At 36.1% G+C, this 27,034-nt stretch overlaps 1 protein-coding gene across 7 annotated transcripts in view; it reads right to left on the reverse strand.

Moving 5' to 3' along the window:
- rap1gapb (RAP1 GTPase activating protein b) overlaps window positions 1-27,034 on the reverse strand; it is a 168,820-nt gene that overhangs the window by 1,897 nt on the left and 139,889 nt on the right. For 4 of the 7 annotated variants that reach the window (XM_055213658.2, XM_073870427.1, XM_055213653.2 and 1 more), the window contains 20 exons: window positions 23,429-23,476; window positions 21,589-21,627; window positions 21,313-21,498; window positions 19,457-19,560; window positions 18,827-18,905; window positions 18,629-18,682; window positions 18,471-18,554; window positions 18,291-18,391; window positions 16,897-17,026; window positions 13,612-13,767; window positions 12,375-12,446; window positions 11,832-11,918; window positions 11,594-11,734; window positions 9,576-9,707; window positions 5,544-5,653; window positions 5,341-5,454; window positions 4,291-4,426; window positions 3,546-3,648; window positions 2,822-2,877; window positions 2,674-2,726 (listed from right to left, as the gene is read on the reverse strand). In XM_055213658.2, the coding sequence (XP_055069633.2) occupies window positions 2,718-2,726; window positions 2,822-2,877; window positions 3,546-3,648; window positions 4,291-4,426; window positions 5,341-5,454; window positions 5,544-5,653; window positions 9,576-9,707; window positions 11,594-11,734; window positions 11,832-11,918; window positions 12,375-12,446; window positions 13,612-13,767; window positions 16,897-17,026; window positions 18,291-18,391; window positions 18,471-18,554; window positions 18,629-18,682; window positions 18,827-18,905; window positions 19,457-19,560; window positions 21,313-21,498; window positions 21,589-21,627; window positions 23,429-23,467 (1,932 nt within the window). In that variant the 5' untranslated portion in view covers window positions 23,468-23,476 and the 3' untranslated portion in view covers window positions 2,674-2,717. Of the gene's footprint in view, window positions 1-2,673; window positions 2,727-2,821; window positions 2,878-3,545; window positions 3,649-4,290; window positions 4,427-5,340; window positions 5,455-5,543; window positions 5,654-9,575; window positions 9,708-11,593; window positions 11,735-11,831; window positions 11,919-12,374; window positions 12,447-13,611; window positions 13,768-16,896; window positions 17,027-18,290; window positions 18,392-18,470; window positions 18,555-18,628; window positions 18,683-18,826; window positions 18,906-19,456; window positions 19,561-21,312; window positions 21,499-21,588; window positions 21,628-23,428; window positions 23,477-25,107; window positions 25,144-27,034 lie in introns of all 7 variants that reach the window. The other 3 variants (XM_073870428.1, XM_055213655.2, XM_073870426.1) reach the window with 3 other exon arrangements.

Genomic DNA, 27,034 nt, shown 5'->3' on the forward strand with positions numbered 1-27,034 from the left:
TGCTATGAGAAAACCAAACTTTAAAGGAATACTCCAGAAAAATATAAAAATCACGCCATGATTTACTCGCCCTCAACCAATCCCAGATACAAATGTCCATCATCTTTCAGACGAACACATTTGGAGTTATTTGTAAATGTCTTTGCTCTTCCAAGCTTTATAATGGTAGAAAGCTTAAATAGGTTAATAAAGGTCTTATTGTGGGTAATTGATGTGATTTTGTAAGAATATCCAGATTTCGAACTTTATAAACTATAATAACTAGCTTCCCGTAGCGGCGCCATCTTGGATTCACAAGAGAGTTTAAGTGTAGTGAGCGTTCGTTGCCGTGTTGCGCAGTGACTCTCATAAAATCGCGTGAATCAATAGTCCCTTTCACACATACAGTCTTTACTGGTAATTTACTGGTAAATTGCAGTTAACATGTCATGTGTGACCAGAACCTTTCCGGTAAATCAGTGCTCCCAATTTACCAGTAAGACAGGTTGTAAGATTAACGGTAATTTACCAGTAAGCGCTGTGTGTGAACGAAAAATATAGCATTACCGGCATTTAGATGACGTCAGACCGTGCTGACAGATCGGGCGGGCCAATCAGAAAGTTTTTTATACAGGTGACGTGGTTTCCCCCAGACTGTTTACGGACGTTTCCACACACATGTTGCTTAAAAGTCGAACACACCTGAAGTTAACATCCACATTTCTTCACCAAAGTTGTTTAAAACAGCTTACCATCTAAGTGCCAAATTGCCGACGTCCTTAGCACACCATCTGTGAAGCCTAATGTGCAAACGCCAGGTTCCGTTTGACGCTGCCAAACGCAATGTTGTTTGGTCACGACCGCCAGCGTTTGCCACAGATGTGAAAAGAACAAAATAAGTACCGTGGATATTAAGTCATAACCCGCCGTTTACAAATACGACACGGACGGAGCTCGCCGGCCACGCGCCACAGGTAACTTCCGCTTTCTCTCCGAGTTTACCGGTATTTTGATACTGATGTGTAAATGATGTCTTACTGGTAAAAAGACGGAACGTCACTGCATGTGTGAACAGCACATTTTTGTATTTACTGGTAAATTCATTCTGGTAAATTCATGGTAATTTACCAGAATTACTGTGTGAAAGAGGCTATTGACAGCATTGTTAGCGGAAGCTAGTTATTATAGACGATTTTATCGGACGCACGTGAGCTGACGCGATACACATCTGGATCCGAACTTTACTAACGGTTTTCGTTTTTTAATGGTCTGACTAGTTGCTAAACTGATCTCTTGAACAAATGTCTCGTCGAAAATAACAAATGTTTTGGTTTCCTAGGTAATCTGTGTGTTGTTATTTTGCTTGTTATAAATAAACTCAGTATAAAGAACTTTGTTGTTATTTATTCTTAGCGGAGTTTACCGGAAGTTACGTGCGGACCACGACAGCCGCTTTATGTTGTTAATGCTAAAAAAACGTCTATAGTTTATAAAGTTTAAAGGATTATTCAATTTTCTTAAAAAAAATCCAGATAATTTATTCACCACCATGTCATCCAAAATGTTGATGTCTTTCTTTGTTCAGTCGAGAAAGAAATTATGTTTTTGGAGGAAAACATTCCAGGATTTTTCTCATTTTAATGGACTTTAATGGACCCCAAAACTTAACGTTTAATGTAGTTTAAAATTGCAGTTTCAAACGACTCTAAACGATCTCAAACGAGGCATAAGGGTCTTATCAAGAGAAATGATTGGCATTTTTGGCAAGAAAAATAAAAAATATGCACTTTTAAACCACAACTTCTCTTCCTCCGGTCGTGTGACTCGGCGCAGTAACACCCTCCCTCTCCTATTATGAGAGGGAGAAGGGGAGCGGACTTTTCAGGCGAGTCGAAGTACTCCCACAAGTGCTATTATGCCATAAAATATAGTTCCTCTTTTAAATCCGCCCAGAAAAGCGCTACGTTTTATTTTGTACCACCAAACTTGCTCGTATAACTACTCGTCTTAAATAGGAAAAACGTTGATGTGTTTGGTCACTTCTAACTTTATCTCTAAATGGTACCATTGAATGAATGGGGCTAAGCTAAATGCTATCGAAGCGTCGCAGCGCGCTCCAGCGCTTACGTGCACACACACAGATGATAGAGGGATGTATCAACAATTCTTAGTTAAGGTAATAACATATTTTAATATTGAAAATGAGTAGACTATTACTTTAAGTGTTGGGGTCCATTAAAGTCCATTAAAATGAGAAAAATCCTGAAATGTTTTCCTCAAAAAACATAATTTCTTCTCGACTGAACAAAGAAAGACATCAACATTTTGTACCGTTCTACCGTTATAAAGCTTGGAAGAGCAAGGACATTTACTAAAATAACTCCAAATGTGTTCAGATGAAAGATGATATACATATGTATTTCAGTGAGTAGGCCTACATCATGGGGTAATTTTGACATTTGGCTGGAGTATCGCTTTAATACCAACAAAAGCAATATACCACATGAAGCTTTTCAGGTGAGATTAAAGTTTATAACAGCAAATAAGATTTTTTCTTTTGCTAAACATGATATATACAGTACAACATATTCATCAAACTTACTATGGAAATAGAATGGTGTGATGGAAACACTATGAGGTATCATGCCAAAAATATGAAGTTTATTTATAAATCCTATAATTATCTTTCCTTACATGCTTATGGACATCAGAGTAGTCATCTACAGCCTGCTGGACAGCTAACAGTTCTGTGTACAAACAGAAGAACCAAAGTATTTTGTTTTAAAAAACACATAAGAAAATTCAGGAGAACGTTTAAAAACCGCTGTGTCCAGTTTCTTACCGATTGTTGCCTCTCTGTTTTGGGGCGCAGGGGTTCAGATTGCTGTCGAAGAGGACCTACAGGCAAACATCGGAGTCTGAGCACAGTTATACACTATACAGACCTATACACACACTATACTAAACACTATAGAATCTGTACATTAATGCAAAAAAAAAAAAAATCCTACATTACTGTATTTTGTTTATGATAAATCAGTGAGTAAATCTGTGAAAGTCTCATTATCTAATGATGAGATTAAGAGCATCAAAGTTTAATTTCAATCATTGATTTCAATCTTTGACATGACTCAGTCAATATTAAAGAAATCAAGGTTATATTTTTAAAGAATATTTTTTACATCAGTGGTCTCTAACATGGTGCCCGCGGGCACCAGGTTGCTTGCACAAAGTCTTTGAGGTTCCCGCCAAAGCACATTCTATTAATATTCTCAATTGAAATATTTATTTATTACATATTTTTATATTAGTTTGGCTTCTTTTATGTGTGTTAACATTTTAAACAGTGATAAAACATATCAACAAGTAAAACAAAAAAGTTTTGAGTAGACTATATCGAAAAGAAGCCCTCCAGATTATTTGATCCATTGTGGTAGCCCTTGCTCACAAAAAGGTTGGAGACCCCTTACATAATATAGGAAGAGTTTATGAGTTTAGACTTGGTCATATATTTGCTAAATATGTTTATTTGAGAGTTGAGAGATTAAATATTTGTTATATCTCACCATGTGAACTGCTTAGATTACTACCGGTGCTGTCTTCCAACCACACACCGCTGTACGTAAATGAATCTCTCTTATGTGGGGTACCAGCCGATGACAGGCTTTCCTAGACGTGAGAAAGAGCAAAAACATACAGCATGCAAACGACAAAACCAGTCAGTCTCAGGGTATTAAACATTCTGTTTGAGCAATTAGATGCAAATTTCAAATGCTTAAAGCAAATAATACATGCTTTCAAATGAACTACACTGTCAGAAATAAAGGTACAAAACTGTGCCTTTTCTGTCACTTGGGCTGTTTCCGTTTACAGGAATACAAACAGAATACAATTTTTGGGTAGATTACCGTACCTTTAGGACCTACATTGTTAGAAAAAAGTCAAAATATGTACCCTAGCTGTCAGTGGGGCAGCGCCCTTTAAAAAGGTAATTGTATGGACCATTAGGTACAGATATGTAAATATTTGGTACCAATATGTACCATTGGGATACTCATGTATTTTTGAGGTACTAAAAAGCTCTCTTTGGTCCCAGTATGTACCTCTGAGGTACTAAAATGAAATCCTTAAGTGCAAAGGTGTACTTTATGAAAGGGTACAGCCCCAGCGACAGAAAAGGTACAGTTTTGTACCCCTTATTTCTGACAGTGTACGTGCTTGTATTCATTAACACCTGTTGATATGAGTAATTCTGTGTGTTTTGTATTGATCGCTGATTGGATGATGACTCATAAGTGGGCGTTGCCTTGCCAGTCCTGTGTCATATTCCTCTGTTGCTTCCTGCTCGTGCTCTTCCACCACGCTGGCGAAGCTGCTGGCATTGGACGAGGAGCGAGAGAGGTCCTGAGATTCGGGGATGGAAGGCGCTCGACAGCACAGAGCAGAACTATGGGAAAATACATATACATATTAATGAGGTCAATGAAAAATATATACATTTAAATGATTGTAAGAAGTTTAAAAATGTCCTCCTGACAATAACAGAATGTCCAGCCTTAAAAAAATCAGCAATGGTTTTATAATATTGCAAACTGAAATGTGATTGTAAACAGGGCAGCAAGAAATGCATAAGGCAGCACAATACCGCAGTATGCATACCGGAATAGTTTGCAGTGACCGAATAATTTTAACATTTAAAAAAGTTACTCAAAGTCAATGTTTTAAGTTGATGCAGATGGCAGAGAGACTGAGGAGACCAAAAAACTGATGCTGTCTTTTTAAGTTGGTTATATAATTTTACATTTTTGAATACTATAATTTGATTTTACAATCTAAATGCATTATTATATCGCAAATTGTATATCCCATTTTAATAAATTTTTCACATACTGCATTTTTCTTCCATATCTTGGAGCCCTAATTTAAAAATTGATTTTCTGCACTTAAAGATGCAGTGTGTAATTTTTAGAAGGATCTCTTGACAGAGATGCAAAATAATATACAAAACTATATTATCAGTGGTGTATAAAGACCTTTCATAATGAACCATTATGTGTTTATTACCTTAGAATAAGACGTTTTTATCTACATATACCGAGGGTCCCCTTACATGGAAGTCGCCATTTTGTGCCACCATGTTTCTACAGAAACCCTTAACGGACAAACTTTTTTCTCTGATGACATGTTTGTCCGGTGGCAGCTACCGTAGCTTCACTATGTGATTAAAAAACGAGGGATAAGCAGTGGACTGAGCCATTGGTTGCAATTCACCAGCACCTCACCATTAGATCCCGCACAAAATGTACACACTGCACCTTTAATATAAAATAAAAACAGCAGTAAATAAATGTATAGACTGACCCGATCTTAGTGGTGTTCATCTCGGGTGAGCTGTGATTGGATAAGTTATCTAACCGGAGTTCTTGAGGGAAGCCGCTGTCCGATCTCTGTGGACTAGGAGACACTTCTCTACTGCTAGGACAAAGAAACAAACAACTGCTCTGATATTTCTCTTTCAATGCCATTAAACACCAAATCCTCCTCTATTCAGTTTCTCTTCCTACCTTCTCTCCTGAACCTCCTGTATGTTCTCGATCCCAATGGCGCTACTCCTCCTGGGGGTGAATGGGCCAGATTTTTTCCGGGTTGGGCTTTTTCCAGGAATGATCAAAGACTGTGGAGAAATCACAAAGGGGTGTTCCTGAGGTGTTCTTGTTGATCAATTGGTAAAGCACAAAAAGTGGGTTCGATTCACATACTGATAAAATGTATAGTTTGTGTATTGTAGGTCACTTTGGATAAAAGCGTCAATCAGATGCATGAATGTACACTCACCTAAAGGATTATTAGGAACACCTGTTCAATTTCTCATTAATGCAATGGTGTACTGTTGTGGAGGATGTTTTCTTGGCACACTTTAGGCCACTTGGGCATCGTTTAAATGCCACGGCCTACCTGAGTATTGTTTCTGACCATATCCATCCCTTTATGACCACCATGTACCCATCCTACGATGGCTACTTCCAGCAGAATAATGCACCATGTCACAAAGCTCGAATAATTTCAAATTGGTTTCATGAACATGGCAATGAGTTCACTGTACTGAAATGGCCCCCACAGTCACCAGAACCCAATAGAGCATCTTCGGGATGTGGTGGAATGGGAGCTTCGTGCCCGGGATGTGCATCCCACAAATCTTCATCAACTGCAAGATGCTATCCTATCAATATGGGCCAACATTTCTAAAAAAAAATGCTTACAGCACCTTGTTGAATCAATGCCACGTAGAATTAAGGCAGACCAGAATGGGGGTCAAACACAGTATTAGTATGGTGTTCCTAATAATCCTTTAGGTGAGTGTATATGTCAGAGATAATATTGTAAATGTCAGAATAGCAACAGATCACAAAAGTCTGATCTCAGATTGTAGTTTTTGTAGGACCACCTATCATCTCTGTAATCTTGAACAATGATGACATTGAAGGACTGTTCTTGCAACCATTTCAAGTCACTGTTTGATGTATTTCTATCTCTCTATTTTGGTTTCAAACATTATAAGTGTGTTTTTCTAAATAGTGGAGCATGTAGCTAGCAACGACAACGTCACAATGTCGAATCATACTTTTTCAAATAACTTTGGATAAAAGCATCTATCAAACAAATAAATGTAAATTACTCTACAACATACGTGACTTGCATATCCGCAGTATATGACTGTTTAGCTCAATGCAGTACTAAAGGCTTCAGGCATATTTCAATTTAAATGTACGTTACATGTAGTTTGTATACTAAAAACTCAACAGCTGAACTCTCAACCTGAACAGTGCTGCTGTATAGCTGTATGGTTGAGCATTGCATTAGCAGCGCAAAAGGTCATTGGTTCGAACCCACGTATCATACAAACTGTTAAAATATATACCTTGTAATGCACTGTAAGTCGCTTTAGATAAAATCGTCTGCTGAATGCATGAATGTAATAATTTGCAACCATGACTGTATAACAGTAAAGGCAATGAGCATTTTGTTATAGTGACTAACAGATGAAGGCACTATGGGAACCATTCCTGCTTATTTGAATGATGTTGCACAACGTACTACAGATTTTTACCTGTAAGCAAAACATAATGTCGTACAGGGAGTTGCTTGTTAACACATACAAATGCCAAGGCAAATGGGACACAAAATACTACAACTCCACCCAAAGGAACGTCCTTGGCAATGACCGCAGAATCAATCAACAAGAAAACTGACAGGTTAGCTAGTAAAAGATTCAATGTCATATGTCATTCAACTTTTATATCTATATTTTTATCCGTTTTTGTGCAGAAAATGTTTTCTGTAAAGCTCCTTTTCAATGCACATTGTAAAATGTGATGTATAAATTAACAGTGTTGGGGGTAACGCACTACAAGTAACGTGCATTATGTGATAATATTACTTTTCTGTAGTAACGAGTAAAGTAATGCATTACTTTTTAAATGTACACATTTATACTTGAGTTACTTTTTTTAAAAAAAGTAATGCAAGTTACTTTTTTAGTTTAATTAATTAGATAAAAAAAAATTGTACTGAATTAAACTGAACATAGTCACATTATGCACTCTATGTGTACACGCCTCTGTGATAACAGATCGCAGGCCATTTTTGTGAAGAAATATGCAATTTCTGAATGCAGAACTTTTCATTCATAAAAACACCTGCAAGACCTGAAAAAGATCAAGCCTCAGCCAAGAAAAATTAAGGCAAAAGTAACTAAAAAGTAACGTAATCATTACGTTCCATGAAAAGTAACTAAGTAACGCAATTAGTTACTTTTTTGGGAGTAACTTTATATTGTAATGCATTACTTTTAAAAGCAACTTTCCCCGACACTGTAAATTAAATTGATTTGAAAACTAATACCAATGTTTTAAATGTTTCTAATGTCATTGCATGATGATGTCATCTCTTTACATCTCTTAAAGGGATAGTTTACCCAAAAATGAAAATTCTCTCATTATTTACTAACTCTGATGGTACGTCCCAGATGCGAATGAAGCATTAAGTGCGAGTGATTTACATATTGAGTCAATGCAAAGACGCGATAGACATCCTGCGGCGCGATTCAGGCGTTTGAGCGAATCACGCATTTTGAAAAATCTACACTTTGGTGGATATTCGCACCGCTTTAACAAATCAGGAGCTTTAGTAGTGACATGATTACGATGTAGCGAGCTGAAGCAGAAATATGAAACAACAATGGAGGACAAAATCATCGTCGCTGTATGTGGACACCAGCTGCACGACGCATCTTCGTACTTTTATAGAAACAGGAATATAAAGAATCTTGCTTGGAAGAAAGTGAGTGAGGAGGTCGGACAATCTGGTAAGTTTTAAATATATACATACATATTAAGACTACAAGCTAGCTAAAGCTGACAAATTAAGTGTATTAGCGTTTGAGTTTCAAGCGCAAATGACACAAACTTCACGCGCGAATGAAGCGAGTTAACTGTTTATGCGTGATTTTTTCGCTTATTTCGCGTCTGGTGTGAATGCACAGTAATGTTGATTCAAACCTGTATAAATTTCTTTGTTCTGATGAACACAAATTAAGACATTTTGAGGAATGTTTGTACATAAACCGTCATAAAGAAATCGTTCATGGGCCCCATTCACTTCCATATTATTTTTTCCTATTATGGAAGTGAATGGGGCTCATGATCGGTTACAAACATTCCTCAAAATATCTCACTTCGTGTTCATCAGAACAAAGAAATTTATACAGGCTTGTAACAACATGAAAGAGAGAAAATTATGACAGAATTTTCATTTTTGGGTGAACTATCCTTTTAAACTAACATGAGATTATAAAACTGTCGATATAATGGTCCCAAGCTGTCACTGGGGTGGTTCCCTTTAAAAAATTACCTAAAAAGTTTATATAAATACCTCAAAGGTACATATTGGTACCGAATGTAGGATCATTTTTTGTTGCTTGGGATCATTTTTTGACCAGTCATTTCTGACAGTGAACAGACTGGAACATTTTTAAATAGCAGAAGAACTTGCTTTCCATTTAACCTTACTTTTGTTTAGGAGGAACAATTGAGATAACAAAATATTTTATTTCCTTTGGGTGTTTAGTAGCCAATCTGGATGGCAAATATGCTGTTTTCCTCAAGCTGTCATGACTAGTTTCTTCCCTCATCGCTGTTGATTCGTTGCCATAATAAAAAAGGACAGATAGTCACTTGTGGAGCCCCATCTGTTCCTCTGACCACCATCCAAGCATATCACAAGACCGATTACAGATCAGTTTTATCTCTTAAAGTGAAATGATGAAGATCTGACATGACAACAGAAGACCTGATCCAGAACCAGCGCTAACCTCACAGATGTGCCAACATGACACATGAACTCTGGGGTCAAAGCCACACTGCGTACCAGCTGCGACTCTGCCAGAGCGGAGTGCAGAGAGTTTGTTGGCAGACATCATTCGGAGGCATCTCACGACATATTGCGTTTACAGAATCTGGTAGGCTGTGCATTCATTTTTTATCAAGTTTTGTCTTGTTAACAATTTAAGATCCAGCTGGAAGCCCGCGAATACTCACAATGCCGGCTGTCTTGGGGGTTTCAGGAGGGTTGTGTGTAAAACTTCCACTGTGGCTTGTGGAGACGGTGTGTGGCTTCTTGTTACTGAGACCCATAGCGTCCATAGACTGGCTTCTACTGCGAATGACTCGCTAAAAAGGAAATCGATAGAGATGCATTACTGTAGCACAGCAGTAGAGGGCACTCCGGGCCTTCTTATTTAAAAATATATTATATATGTCTATGTTCAGAATTGCATACTACACTTCACTTTCTATTTATACAGAATGCTTTAAGTATACTGGTTTTCGGATCATGGATGACCCGGATTGACCTGAGCACACTGTGGGTGCTTCTCAATTTGCTTCTTCGCTCCTACGCTTTGCCATCTTGTACAAACTCCTCATCTTTCCATTCTGCTTTTCTTGTTCGCGCAAAAAAAAAGATTTTAGATGAGCCAAAATAAATCGAGTCAAAATAAGATTAATGATATTATTTAGAACCTTACTTTAGTTTCTTCAAGTTTTCATAGCGTACAATAGGCTATCTCAATCCGTCACACAGAGTTCTGTGTGTGGCTACGTGGGTTGCCAGATCTGCGTATCAAAACCAGCCCAGTGGTCATTAACAACTAGTCCTAATCCACCCCAATGACCATTCACAGCACAGATACCAACAACTAATTCTTCCATCTTTAACCCACTGACAAAAACAAATTTAAAAGTTTAACAGAGGAGCGCAGACATGGACTTAGTGTTCTCGGTTAAAATGTTAAAGGTGGGGTGCATGATCTCTGAAAGCCAATGTTGATATTCGAAATGACCTAAACACACACGCCCCTTCCCCAATAGAATCTTGACCTTCTTTTGATAGACCCGCCCCAAACATACGCAACCCAGGCACAATGTTGATTAGTAGATACGCCCCTTACAGCTGATTGGCAACAAGTTTGTTTTGGTGCTCGGCCCGACTCTCTTTTCCAAAGTGTTTTCCAAAAATCATGCACTCCACCTTTAAGTAAAGTGGTTTGGGTTACTACTACATTGCAGTGCATACAGATTCAGATTTTTATGTGCCACGATTATCAATGTAAATGAAAACAATTAATTATTGGGGTCACATGCCCCAGTAAAAGGGGTCTAGCAACGCCCCTTTTCACATCATCACGTCTTTAAACACACAGAAATTCTTGCATAAATCATTAAATTAGACTCGTGTCAGACTATATATTTAATATTCATGTGTAGACCACCAATCTATATAAATAATCAGTGGTATAGACACACATATTAATTTTACAGCACTTTTAAGAATGTCTTTATTTTAATGTAGTAAGGCTATGATCTCTACTCGTGTATTTAACTTTATTTTATTTTATTTTTTAAATATTTTGGGTTTTTGATGCACTTGATAATTTGATAAAAGAAGGAATTTTATACAGAGAGGAATGAGGATATGCCATTTCACTTAAAGGGATAGTTCACCTAATGAAATTCTGTCATCATTTTCTCCTCCTCATGTTGTTCTAACCTGTATAAATTTCTTTTTTCTGATGAAAACAAAAGAAGATATTTTAAGAAATAATGGTAAACACAGCAGATAGTGACCATTGACTTCCATAGTAGGAATAAAAATATGATGGAATTTAATAGGTACCGTCAACTGTGTGCTTATCATCATTTATCAAAATATCTTCTTCATCATTTATCACAATACTTGCAAAATATTTTTTCCTACTATGGAAGTCAATGGTCACTATCTGCTGTATATTTACCATCATTTCTCAAAATATCTTCTTTTGTTTTCATCAGAAAAAAGAAATTCATACATGAGGATGAGAAAATGACAGAATTTTCATTTTAAGGTGAACTATCCCTTTAATGCTTTTCGTCCAAGCTTGCATCCTAGGAGGGTGGAGCTAAGACGCGAGGAAAGAAAACGAGGATGCACAAATAAGAACTGAGAAGCACCCTTCATTCCACAATACAATGTATAAGTTAAGCCTATGAACTGCAGGTAAGAGGTTGTAATGGGCTACCTTGAAAGATTCAAAGAAGCCGCCTCCGCCTCCTCCTCCGTTCTCCAGTTTGTCATCATCTCCACACAGACCCATCATGGACTGACTGTGGACATGAAGCTCCTCATACAAAGTTTCCAGCAGAGCAGAACGTGTTCTCTCCTGGAGGACAAATACATTTTCATGTATTATGCAAGGTGGTGCTGATCACACAAACATGAAACATGAGACTGTATAGGCATTGAAACCAGCAGTGTACCTCCAGCTTGGCAAACTTTTCAGCTTTGTAGCAGGAATATTCAGCATTGATCAGTTTGGTTAAGAGGAACTCGTGAAACTCAGTATTCTAGACAAAAACAGACTGAATTAGATTTTTAAAATGGATAGTTGAAAAATGTGATTGGAAGAGTCACATTTGAAGCTGGTGTAAATGTATAGATATGTGACCCTGTCTTTGAAATCCAGACTTAAGTCTCATAATAAAAATATGAGAATAGAAGCATTAAAGTTTAATTTAAATCATTAATTTCAATCTTTGATATGGTCTTACTCAGTCAATATGAAAGATGTCAAGATTATATTTTCACACGATGTTCTTTAGGATGAGTTTATGTAGAAAACAGTAAATCTTTAGCTGGGTTTTCACAGACTGGATAATATTTTTAAACATCTGCCAAGCTTTTTGCAAAGTTTTGCAGGAAAAGATTCCACATAGACCTACATTTTGTTTTATAAGCCTGGTTATAAAGAGAGTTGGACCATTTTAGGCAAATGAAAAACATCATGTCCTGAAACGGCGTACCTTTCTAAAGATGGCAGGGTCTGGGAGAGCTGGTCCAAAGAAAGGCACATCATCTCTCGCCGTCACAGACACCTGCAATAACAATAGAAAATAAATTTACTATAAATTTACAATACTTTCAAGTAAACAAACATAATTAAAAGTCCACTGTGTAGATTTTTAGAGGCATCTAGTGGTGAAACTTTGAATTGCAACCAACGACTCAGTCGACAAACAAGTCATTGTCTGAGACTACGGGTGCATCCCAATTCGAAGGCTGCATCCTCTGAAGGCCATATTCGAAGGCCAATGACGTCACCATGCTGCGACAAATCCGAAAGCTCCTTTAAAAGCCTCCAGATGTGGCCTCGAAATGCCTCCTTCGTTTCCCATGAAATAAAAGATACAACAGATGGATCCTTCACAGCCTTGGTTATTCCAAGATTCAATGCGTGCCAGTAACGCTTGGTTATTTTAAAATAAACATTCATAACTATAGTTTTGAAAATTAAAGGTTCTAGTCGCTTTTTACTATAATGATGTTTTAATGATGTGAATTCATATAATTGCTGTAATACTGTGCATGTTGCACTTTTTATATTTCTATATATTTGTAAGTTTGATATAATGTTGGGTAGTTTAATCTCCATCAATGAGTCACATTCTATAAAATAAAAAAAATAAAAATCTGGCTCCATATTTATTTTTCAAAGACTGAAACGTCTCTGCTGTTGTGTCCCGCTGACAGGCGCAGTTGGCAGGAACAGCGGATGACACAACTCCATCTGTAGACTAGACCGTCCCATCTCACTTCGCTTCGTGGACTTCGGAAGCTACATCCTTCAAAGACCGAGTCCCTGCCTTTTTAAGGGGTTACAGGGGTGGCCAACGTCGATCCTGGAGAGCTACACTGTTTTTACTGGCTGGCTATTAAAACAGACGTCTCGCACAAAGAAGGGAAATATGTCACATCACTTCCACGAAAATAAGGTGGATAGAGCAATTTGTCCATTTAGGGCTACTGTAGAAACATGGTGGTGCAAAATGGCAAATTCCATGTAAGGGGACCCGCAATGTATGTAGATACAAGGTAATAAAAACAATACAGTTCATTTTGTAAGGTCTGATTCATTACAGTGAGACCATTTTCAAAATGAATCATCAACACTTGTTTTTGATTGATTTACATGATCATGATTCACATAATCCAAAGCTCATTGTCTATATTTGAATGATTCAAACAGGACAGGTATTTTACCTTATACAGGACATCTTCCGTGCAGGCGTTCTCCACCTGCACCACCACGTAAGCGTGCAGAAAGTTTGATGCAATCATATCTGGTACAAACGGTGTGTTTTCATCCTGGAACACTATAGCTACGATGTCATTTCCTATGTGCCTTTTCCTCTGGAGCTGAAATAATTTCCACAACATGATACATGTTAAGTCACAGGAGGATGCTGCTCATAACATCAACTGTTTAAAGATTGACTTCTTACAACCTGAAAATAAATGTAAGCTGAAAATTAAAACAATTATTACTAATGGAATTAAACCAATTTCATCACTCAAGTTATCAGTATGAGGTGCATTAACGTGAAACTAATCCTCATCTGTCACATATGACCCATTTAACTCATAATAAAATACTGTAATACAAATTTCATTTGGGTTTAAAGATGCCAAAAAATGCTTTGAAATAATCTGTTAAATTGTTCTCTGATATCTACATAGAAAGTGTGTGGCTTTATTAGGTGCAAAAATTATCGTTTTTCATGTCCATTTACAACCCTAGGATTTGCCTTTAGAATAAAATGGTCTATTACTACCTTATTTGGAAGGGTCATGAATAATAATGTTGAGCTCTGCTCTGATTGGTTGTTTCACAGAGCAGTTCAGTTCAGTAGCTCTGTGTGTGTAAACAGATTTTATGTTTGAGCTTGTATCAGACGAAGATACAGAATTTGAGGAATAATCATTTGTCTGGAGATTTTTCATGGACGTTTCTGATGTGCGTTTCCTGAACAACGACGCAACTCGCTGCTGAACCAACATAGTACGATGCGTAGTTGGAGAAACTAACTACCTTGTCACGACTGTTTCCCGAAAGCATAGTAACTTTGTCGCGTTTGAACCATGTTGGTTTAACAACATAGTTGATGATGTCCAGTGTTGGGGAAAGTTACTTTTAAAAGTAATGCATTACAATATTAAGTTACTCCCCAAAAAAGTTAAAACAATTAATACTAATTGCGTTACTTAGTTACTTTTCATGGAAAGTAATGCTTTCGTTACTTTTAAGTTACTTTTACGTTACTTTTTCTTACTTGGCTGAGGCTTGATCTCTTTCAGGCCTTGTAGGTGTTTTTTTATGATCGCAAAAATGTCAAGCTCTGGCCTGCCATCTCCGTTTCTGACTCAAACGGTTCCCTCTCAGGCGCACAGAGTGCGTAATTCTATGTTAATGTGTTCAGTTTAATTCAGTACATTATTTAATTTTTAAATGGAATTAATTAAACTGAAAAGTAACTCGCATTACTTTTTTAAAAAAGTAACTCAAATATTAATGCGTACATTTATAAAGTAATGCGTTACTTTACTCGTTACTTCAGAAAAGTAATATTATTACGTAATGCGCATTACTTGTAATGCGTTACCTCCAACACTGATGATGTCACGTGGGAGGTGAAGTACTAATTTTAGATTTAATGTCAGATTATTGATGCAAATAACGTATATTGCATCAGAAGACTTTGTTATCATGATTTAGTTATCTGTTGTTTATTTTCAAGATATTTAATTCATGCGCAAGTTCCCTCTTACGTCAATTCTCCCAGGGATTCCCCAGGGTCTTAAAGCTCGTAGGACTGCGCAGTTTTCAAATGCAGCGCTTTAATTCTGTTTACAAACTTAAAGACGTAAAATAAAATGTTTATATATTTAGAATGATGGATATCAGGATATGATGGATATAGACTGTACTACATGTTTTCTGCTTATTTTGTTCAAAAGCAACAAAAGTCTACATATTATAATAACAAGAAATGATGCTTCTAACAACAGGTGAAGAGCTGTTCAAACCACACAAGTTGGTGATGCAGCCTGCGAATGTTTGTTTGAACTATAGTCTCGGGAAACACCTAATCCTTGGCCTTCATCAGTAACGACATAATTTACGACAGTAGTTGGCTAACGATGCTTTTGGGAAACGTAAGTTTTTTTTTTCAGTATGGACCTGCAAAATGTAACCGTAATGTTAATAGTAGAACGTCAACCTAAACGCTAGCATTTAGCATTGACTAGCATATATCGCTAACAACTTTTTTGCATTGTAACAACATTGTAATTAATGTAATTTAATGTTGGGCGTACATCTCGACTGTAACGTCACAGTTGGTTTTATGTTGAGATTGGCTTCTTTCCAGCGGTCTTTTGCATCCACAAGGTTTAAATAAGAAGGAGGAAACAATCATGTTTGAGGCTCACGATATGTCATTACCATCTTGTCAATCTCTATGCCTAGATAAATACAGTTTTACATTCTACGGCACCTTTTAAAACAATAATAATGTCAAAGCCATGAAATGTAAAACAACTACATTTATCCTATTTGGAGCATTACATTTACAGATTATGCATTTGCCAGAAACGTTTATCCAAAGCGACTCGCAGTGAATTCAAGAGATTTGAACGTTGAACTATAATAATCTTTCATTAAATTTTATCTGATTTTCTTTCCTCACTTCAACAGCTTGCCCAAGCAGTGAATTACTAATTCTGCAAATATTTAGATAAATAATATTGGAAGTGATGGGCAGCCCTAACTGTTTTCGATTTAAATCATATTAAAAACAGTCTATCTAGTAGCCATTAGCATAACACTAGCAACAAATCTCACACAATAGCTATTAAATAGCTGCAGGTGATGAGTCTAGAGCCATATGTTAGTTCTGTCCTCTGAAGCGTGTGCATTTTCTGTGGGGAACATTATAAGAGGGCAGTCTGTGCTATGAAACCCTGAGGTGATGATTTCTATCTGAGCAATGCAAAGCATGGATGACAACAGATGGCCTTTCAGGATCGGTCTTGTTGTGTGGTGTGGGTTGCTTGCTAATTTACAGAGCATGCAGTTGGTCAGTGCACGTCAAAATCTCTGGAGGTGGCCAACTGGTAATGTATGGAGAACTGACGCTAAACATAAAACATTATAACAATTTACAGCACATGATGTTGCTGATTCCTTCTTAAGTGTTGCTGTCTATTTTGTCTAATGTATATCTTTGTGTGATCAAATATTCGTTTAGTTATGACTCATAGAAATGCAATAAAATGGTCCAGGTGTAAAATCATTGCCATTGTTGCTAAATAAGAGATGTGCGCGTTTTTATTGTGACAAAAACATAAAGCAACCAAAACAAAAAAATAAAACAAAGCAAACAAAGCACAAAACAAAGCAAACAAAAATCTGATCAAAAAACAAAACAACCAAGAAAATCAAAACAAATCAGAAACAGCAAAGCAAAAATTTAATAGAGGCTTTACCTGTTGAGAATCACCTTCGGTGTATGGCAGCTTTGTGGACACATGAAACATGATCTCTTTATCATGGAAGTTATGATAGATTGATTCGGTTCCTGTTTGGCCATGTGTCACATCCAGACCACCACGAAACCTGCATAATAAAAGAAGTGGGCTGTTTACGGTAAATCCAAACAAAAAACATGCAAAAAAACCCACACAATTCTGTCAAAACATTTAGGGACGGTTCCCCAGACTAGTCCTAAACTAAAATAAATTTAAGAGCTGTCCAAACTGAAAACAACTTGCATTGACGTATCTTAAAGGATTAGTTCATTTTCTTAAAAAAAATCCAGATAATTTACTCACCACCATGTCATCCAAAATGTTGATGTCTTTCTTTGTTCAGTCGAGAAGAAATTATGTTTTTTGAGGAAAACATTTCAGGATTTTTCTCATTTTAATAGACTTTAATGGACCCCAACACTTAAAATTGCAGTTTCAAAGGACTCTAAACAATCCCAAGCAAAGCATAAGGGTCTTATCTAGCTAAACGATTGTTATTTTTGGCAAAAAAATTAAATAAAATTCCGCCAGCTGTGTGACGCGCCAGCACGACCTCACATAATTGCGTAATGACGTTAAAAGGTCACATGTTACATATATGAAACGCACATTTGCGACCATTTTAAACAATAAACTGACACAAAGACATTAATTAGTATAATTCGATGTACAACAACGTCGGAACGGTCCTCTTTTTCCACACTTGTAAACACTGGGGTGTAGGCTCGCATACGTCATCCATGACCTCTTGATGTGATGAAGTATTACGTGAGGTTGTGCTGGCGAGAAGTCGTGGTTTAAAAGTGCATATTTTTACTTTTTCTTGCCAAAAATGACAATTGTTTCACTAGATAAGACCCTTATGCCTCGTTTTGGATCGTTTAGAGTCCTTTGAAACTGCAATTTTGAACTGCATTAAAGCTGTTGAGTGTTGGGGTCCATTGGAGTCCATTAAAATGAGAATTTTTTTTCTCAAAAAACATAATTTCTTCTCGACTGAACAAAGAAAGACATCAACATTTTGGATGGCATGGTAGTGAGTAAATTATCTGGATTTTTTTTTAAGAAAATTGACCAATCCACTTAAATACATCAGTGCCCTTTGTTTTGCCTCAAAATGCACACAAGTGATGTTTATAGTAAGGCATGTTTGTTAAAACATGTTATGTTTCCTAATTAAACTAAGGCCTAGACCACAGTGTAATAAACACAAAAACATGATTTACCCATGATCTGGATCAATTTAGTGACAAGACACCAATTCAACAATAAAATCAGTGTTTTTGTGATATTAGTTCAAAATGTTTGAAGATCTAAAAACAGATTTATCATTGGTAATATGAGCACGAAACCCTTTAAAGTCATGAAGTTCAATTTTCTCTCCTAAGAACTCTAAAAACTCAACGAATGCTGGACTTTCCTCGCTGTTGCCAAAAAGCTCCTCTTCTGTAGTCTATGAATGAGTAAACATGTTCAGTTATTATATATTTAACATCATACAGTAAAAACCAGGATTGGCAGGATGATCTGACCTGGGCAAATTTCTGGTAAATGACTCCAAACTTGAAATTGTTGTTAATGACATGCTCATCAAAGGTCACGATGAGTCTGGACGCCTTGAAGAAGAACACAAATTAAGCTCAAGAATTACATTTATTTTGAATTGTTCGATTTTTAAATTACAGCTTACCTTTGGGTATAAGACGGGGTAAAATCTGTCCACATTCACCTCCTCACAGACAAGCTTAGAAGATTTACAAAAAAAGTGTTTAAAAAGTATTTCATCTATATAATAAATATAAAGTTGTAATTTAATATGTTAATAAAGCTTTTTGATTGGCAGCCCTACTATTGACTTATCTTCTTAAACCACAATGTGCTAATGTACCTTCGCCATCTGGACAACATTGGGGAACTCCGTCAAACAAGAAATTGGTATCACATCATGGTAGGTTTTAAACTTTGACCTGGAATTAAAAGATATTAAATTTACAGAGTGCTTGTTGTTATGCACGGCAGACCACAGAGCCATCTGGAGGGCATCAAAGTTGCAACCCAATTCCTTCATTACAAACTGTGCCTGATACATCAAAACACTAAAGTAAACCTAAACCGCCCTAAACCTACATCACAGACAAACTTTCTGCTTGATATTTAACAAGAAATAAGAACAGGCAGAGATAATGAAAAAGAGAGACAAAAGAAAAAGAGAGAAAAGGTGGTAGCAAGAAACCATTTTTTTTCTATGGAGACGACCTGGTGCTGCGATCAGCCATTGCATAAAGGCTACTGGAGAAAATACTGCCAGCATTCTTTATGCATTTCTATTAATACATAATAATATTTAATAATACTGCATTAATAAAACAAGACAATGTCAGATATTTCAGTGTCAAAACAGACATTTCTTAAACATCTGAGACAAATAAAACATGATTCAGATGGTCAAGCTCTTGATATTTCAAAGAGCAATATTGCACTGTATGTGCACGTACAGTATATGTGTGTAAAGCAATACCTAAGCAACAGTCGGAGATGCTCCTGGTCTCCAATCACATCGTATTTTACAGAAAAGACCAGGTGGCCCAAGACGCTGTCCATGGAGTAATAATTAAAGTGTTCCTGTGGGTAGACACACAATATATTCACACTTAAACTCTTTAAATGACTCACTTTATAATTACAGATCATAAATGCTATGGGCTGACAGACAGTTTGACAGCAAAACAACAGAAAAATGCAAATAATTCCTCACAGAAAGCTCACATGGCCTTGTAGGACTACAGTCCAAGTGTTACAGTATATAAAGAATTACTTTTACATTTACGAATTGATTCAGATACCCGATGCGGTCACTGCGGCTATCTTTATACGAAAAGGATTTCAAATTTTTTAATTTTCAATGAAAAAAATACAGCAAATGAGTTTAAAACGACATTAGGCTTAGAAAATTGAAACATTCAACTTAAAAAGTAAGTTACCTGGTTGCCTTTAAATTGTTAATTCAGTTAATTCAAATTAAAAATATTAGTTGACCACCCAAAAAATGGATGTGTCAACTAGGGCTGTCACAATGATTAAATAATCGTCTCATCGTGATTGTTAGACCTCATCGTGATGATTTCAGATCACCGCAATGATTGCATTTCTCTCTAAAAAACACAAGAGGGAGCTGCAGCGCCTGTATACATGAGACAGTATCTTAAAGGAATATTCAATTTTCTTAAAAGAAAAATCCAGATAATTTACTCACCACCACGCCACCCAAAATGTTGATGTCTTTCTTTGTTCAGTCGAGAGGAAATTGTGTTTTTTGAGGAAAACATTGCAGGATTTTTTCTCATTTTAATGGACTTTGATGGAGCCCAACATTTAATACTTAACTCAACACTTAACAGTTTTTTTCAACGGGGTTTCAAAGGACTATAAACGATCCCAAATGAGGCATAAGGGTCTTATTTAGCGAAACGATTAAATATGTCAAATAAACGAATAAAAAATATCCACTTTTAAACCACAAATTCTCGTCTAAATCCGATCGTGATGCGCCAGCGCGACCCCACGCAATACGCCATGACGTCAAGAGGTCACAGAAGACGAACACGAAACTCCGCCCCAGTGTTTACAAGTGTTGAGAAAGAGAACCGTTCCGACGTTGTTGGTTGTCGAATGATACTAATTAATGTCTTTGTGTCAGTTTATTGTTTAAAATGGTCCGCAAATGCGTTTTATATATGTAACACGTGACCTCCCTACGTCACCACGCATTTGCGTTAGGTCACGCTGGACCGGACCTGGACGAAAAGTTGTGGTTTAAAAGAGCAAATTTTTTATTTTTCTTGTCAAAAATGACAATCGTTTCGCTAAATAAGACCCTAATGCCTCATTTGGGATCGTTTATAGACCTTTGAAACTCCGTTGAAAAAAACTGTTAAGTGTTGAGTTAAGTATTAAATGTTGGGCTCTATTAAAGTCCATTGGAATGGGTGAAATCCTGGAATGTTTTCCTCGGGAAGCATGGTTTCTTCTGGGCTGAGCAGAGAGGGACATCGGCATTTTGGATGACATGGTGGTGAGTGGATTATCTGGATTTTTCTTTAAAGAAAATTGAATATTTCTTTAAGGCGCTCCTTGACTGACAGTGTAACAGTGTAAGTGTGCGATTAATTGCAAAGCCATTAAATACAATGGAAAAACAGCATTTAAAGAAATGCTGCAAAACTTTAATAAGCAGTATGAATTGGCAAGTAAAACTTACTTTTTTAAGTTGAATCACCTTTTTTACAATATAAAGTAGCTTTAACATCCACATCCACACTGTGAGGAACCCTTTATGGTACATTTATTTGTAAGAGTAAATACTCTGTATCTCACCTTGCCCAAACAGTGGTTCCTGTAGATCTCTGCTATGCTGTTTGTCTCCAGTTTACAATGTGATGCAGGACATGGAGGCAGGTCGTCTGTCGAAGAGGATCCAAAATCATGATTGGTCCCCTCGATCCAGTAGCCCCCAAACTGGGGCAGCAAAATCAGTGGTAAGGGTCCAGTACGCCCCAAGACCTGCCAATCCAGAAAACGAACCTAAAAATTCTGCAACCACTCCAAACACTTTAACATGCATATAAAAATCCAAACGTGATTGTTTGTAACCTCATGGACGCTGGGAAAGGGGATGTAGTCTTCTTCTGTCTGTAGAGAAATATAGATAGATTAGATGCTGTGAACAGTTTCAATCCTCCAATGTAGTCACACTAAGCTGCAGATAAAGGCAATATGAAGGGCTTATAAAGGAAAAGCCCTGCTGAGACTCACCTAAAACAAACCCTAAACTGTATACAATATTAATACATCCAGAACCACGTGTTAGGTGCAGACAAAAGTGACCTTACATGATAATCTAAACAATAATACACGTCTATATGCTCCAATAAATATGCAGCTGATGAACATATACTTTTTGTGTCGTTTTGAATTATACATGTGTACCTGTATATATGAGTCTGTCTGTATATTGTGTATAAAATGCAGGCTGTTATAAACAGCAATATAAACATGCAAAATGGATGATTAAATGTAAATACATTAGGGCTGTCAAACGATTAATTGCTATTAACTCTTTTCCCACCATCGACAAATTATCTCGTCAATTAAGAGAAAACATTTGCATGAAAAAACATGTTCCTAATGAGTTTTTATGGTAATCTGTAATACCGCTATTATCCACTAGACAATCACACTTACCCAATTAATGAAAAAACGGAAGCAAAAAAATTATTTACTAATTTTAACTCCGTGTATTTTTCTGAATCTGATCTCTAAAAAAAGTCCTTCACAAAAATGCATTTGTATGTTTATATATTTTTTGAAGAAAATTTTCCTGGAAGGCATTTTGTGAAACTTATGAAAATCAATGCTGGCTGCCAACTTTTCAAATAAAAAAACTGGCGAGGAATGAGTTAATTGCATACAAAATAAAATGTTGTGTTTGCATAATATATATGTGTGTACTGTGCGTGATTAATCGTTTGACAGCCCTAAAATACACTCGCTAATGTAAAATGCACATGCTGACGTAAACCAATCACAGGGTTCCCACACCTTAGCTAACTTCAAATTCAAGGACCTTTCAATGAGTTTCCAAGTCCAGTACCCTCAAATTCAAGGACTAAATGTGGGGACACATTTCAAGTGAGAGCAAGGTTACATCGTGTTACCTTTTAAGAAACATTGTTACAGTTCCCTTTCAAGGGAACTCGCGCTGCGCCACTGCGGTGATACTTTGGGGACGCCAACAGCGGTAAGTGCGTCTGAATGCGTATATCATATTCAACCAATAGTGAAGCTTAACAACAAAGACAGGGTAACGGGGGAGCCAGGAAGTATATCGCTATCTGAAATATTGCCAAAGACGGCGTTACAGGGACGCAGGAAGTATGGCAAGGGAGACGCAGCGTCTCGTTCCCTTCTTAGGGAACAACAGTTACATATGTAACCTGAGACGTTTTCATATGTCAAACGCAACTATGCAAAAAAAATGTATGATATTATCCTACCCTACACAGGGAATAATATGGATTTTTTTCCAGAAAACTTCTTGCATACAATAGATTCAAGCACTTTCAATGACCTGTTTCTATGTATGTACATTTTCAAAAACTACCCCCCCCCCAGATTCACAAACTATCAAGGATTTCAAGGACCCATGGGAACCCTGAATCAGCATAAAAAACATAGCATACACCTTACTACACTGCCTAGATAGGTAGCTAAGTCATACAGTAAATTTACCTACATGTAGTACTGTATGTAGTTCACAGTTATGAGAATAAAGACTGAGATAAACATCTGATGCAGGAATAAAAGCAACACTGTGTGCATCTGCGTGCATGTCATGAACACAATGCTGAAAACATTATATACTGTATGGTGCTATAACACTTGATACCTGTATGTGCATGAGCGTGTGTGTAAATACATATAGCCTACTTACTTTGAGAGGTGGTGGGAAAATGCATCTCTGTTCATCCATTCTACAGCTCTGTGTTACAGAAAATGTATTTCAGAACAAATCAACATTATCAGTACTGTCTACAAACACAATTCTTGCTTAAAGATGAAGTGTGTAATTTTTTAGTATGAAAAAACTTTGTCTGTAAAAAGGAATCACACAGACGGGTGATTTGCAATGACAAAGTAACCAAAGCACATTCACTCTGAATCTTTTCTGTTGCAGGTAGGAGTTTAACTTTAAGGAACAGTAAGAAATTACCTCATGATTTATTCACCCTCAAGCCATCTGAGATGTATATGACTCATCAAACAAACTTTATTATAATAGTGAATGGTTTTGATTGAAGCCTAAAAATGTGCATACATCCTTCACACAAGTAATCCATACGGCTCTAATGGGGTTAAAAATAAAGGCCTTCTGATGGTAATCAATGCGATTTTGTAAGAAAACTTTTATAAAGTAACCATTATAAAGCTTGGAAGAGCCATGATGTTTTTTTTAATATAACCCCAATTGTGTTCGTCTGAAAGGTGATCTCGGATGGCTTGAGGGTGAATAAATCATGGGAAATTTTTCGCTGAACTTTCCCTTTAATGCAAATGTGACACAATGTGGCATCTATTGAAATGACTTTAGTTACAAGAGTTTAAAAAATATTAGTTATAATATGATTTTCAGATGATGATGTTGGTCAATGACGTGATGTTAATTATTTTGTATCCGTATGGTAAAAGGGTTAAATGTCAAAATAAATTTGCAGATTACTTGCATACATTCTCTTTTTACAGGACCAAGTCTAAAATTTCTATTTTTTTTCATTTTGATAATGAATAAATCAAATAATTGCAAAAATGTAACCGGTCTGTGTCAATTGGTGTAACTAGTTTTTTTTTATTAAAATATAAATATATTAATAAAAAATGTGGAATAAAATATAATCATCTAGTTTAGTGTATAGTGATTTTTTTAACATACATTTTTACATCATTTGTCAAAGATTATTTATTAAACAGAGCTGTTTTCAGCATATGTAAAATATAAATATATTCGTAAAAAATGTGGAATAAAATATAATCATCTAGTTTAGTGTATAATGATTTTTTTAACATAAATTTTTACATCATTTGTCAAAGATTATTTATAAAACAGAGCTGTTTTCAGCATATGTCAGGATAAATATTACAAAAACGCATTAAAATTTACATTTAGAAATAACTAATAAAATTATATTTTAAAATGATTTTTTCTTTTTGATGATTACGCTTACATGCCATCAATGTGGAAAAAATATTAAATATTTCTCATTCTTTTCACAATTGGCGGTTACACCATTTGACATTTTCAGGTCCATTCAGTCTTAACTAGTGCAAATGTGATTTTTTTTATTGCATAAAATCAACATAAATACACTGTGTGCATTGAAATAAACCTGATGCGTGCTTTTAAAAAAAGTTTTTTTAAGATTTTTTGAATTTCTCATCTTGCCAGACCGTTTTTGTCACTGACCCAAATATAGAATGAAGATTTTTTTTATAATAGGGAGAATTAGTAAATATGATACAGTAGACAGGGAAGGTGTCATCTTATTGCAGGGTTAACAAAGGTTGAAATCGTGTCAAAGTAAGAGACTGCATTAGGACAAGGAATACACTTCTCACCTGAATTCGCTCTATCATTGCAAATATATCTGATGTCTGAGAATCATGTGGATTAGAGAGAAAAAAAAGAGAGAGATTAAAACAAAATGAGTTCAGGTGATTGGCTCCCATGAGCAAAGATGGCAGATTCCAAACTGTGTAAGACACTTGGTGGTCAGCCAAGCAGGTGCCACTGAGACGAATGAGAGTGCTACCAACGTTCCTCCAGGTATTAGATCTGACAACGTGCGAAACAGCTTGACAATATTACTGAACCTCTTCCTCGATACTGAGCGTGTCCGTTCAGTAACGGATAAGGTGTCCTCCCCTGATCTAAAAATCAATAGCGCATCACACGATCAGATGTCCTTCCTCTCTCTCACCACGTTTATCTCAATTGACGGTGAGAACTGTGAAACAGCTTCATTTAACAAAGAACAGATAATCTGGTGGATGTGACCTGGCTGGTTACAGCTGTGATGTCATATTAATGAACTTGCAGCTCATGATAAACCAGACAAGATGATCTAAAGAAGTCTCTAGCGATGCCCTAGCAGCCATCTGGTGAAAACTAATCTTCTGTAACTAATTTTCCTCAAGAAGATACACAGTTCAAGGCACCTTAAATGACTCAGATCTCTAATGTAACAGGCGGTATAAAAACAAGAACTTGAAACTAAAAGCATGTCTTGATAACTGCTAAAATGCAGAATCATCAGATAGCTTAAGAGTAAACATAACATTATCATCTATATAGTTATAGTTTATAGAATAGTTTAAGATAGTTAAATTAATTTAATATATTCTCTCTCATTCACCTCTTACATGAACATTTTTGATTTTATGACTGATTTACAATGGACATGTGTGACCCTGGACCACAAAACCAGTCATAAGTCGCACGGGTATATTTGTAGAAATAGCTAACAATACATTGTATGGGTCAAAATTATTTATTTTTCTTTTATGGCAAAAATCATTAGGATATTAAGTAAAGATCATGTTCCATTAAGATATTTTGTAAATACTGTAAATATATAAAAAATGTTTTTAGCATTAGTAATATCAGTTTTAGGATTTCATTTGGACAACTTGAAAGACGAATTTCTCAATAACTCGTTTTTTTGTTGCACCCTCTTTCAAATAGTTGTATCTCGGCCAAATATTGTCATACTAACAAACCATACATCAATGGAAAGCATATTTATTCAGCTTCTAAAAATGGTATAAATCTTAAAATATTGACCCTTATGACTGGTTTTGTGGTCCAGGGTCACATATGAATGAGTTCTGATGTGCTACTACTTTCAATTTTCATTTTATAAGCTTTATGAATCAGTCAGCAGGACACAGAAGTGAAAGTTTCCCAACATCTTTCTTGAATTCTTTCTCAACTTAAACATCCTATAACATCCTATTGCATCAAAAAGTTACGCAGCAGGTAAAGAACAGTAAGTTCAAGTACAAGTCCTACGCAAGCACGTTTGATTCATAAATCTTTATCAGATGCAGATATGATAAAAATGTGCAATAAAAATCTATTTTCATCTTTTCATTTTGCACTGGACCATAACCATAATGTATTATTCAGAAACAATATGCTTCAAAACTGTAATTGAATAAAAACTTGCTCCAGCATAAAATGCAATATCCTATAAGCTTACAAAAGCCATCAAAAAATATTTATGCACATTTTATCCTATATTATCTGCATTATGACATTTTTCAAGACAATGAATTATCATTCTCATTACTATATTGCAAAGACGCACTTGTCTTTATGATTGTAATATGAATATAATAACAACAAAGTATTCCAGAGTATTAATACATAACATATATATGCATTAATATTGTTTGTCTCAAATCCCTGTGTCCAGATTTTTACACATCACACTATCACACTATTTCTATTTAAGCATTTATGCATTTGCACTTTGACCGACTA

Source organism: Misgurnus anguillicaudatus, chromosome 8, assembly GCF_027580225.2.
Source record: "Misgurnus anguillicaudatus chromosome 8, ASM2758022v2, whole genome shotgun sequence".
Taxonomy (NCBI): Eukaryota; Metazoa; Chordata; class Actinopteri; order Cypriniformes; family Cobitidae; genus Misgurnus; species Misgurnus anguillicaudatus.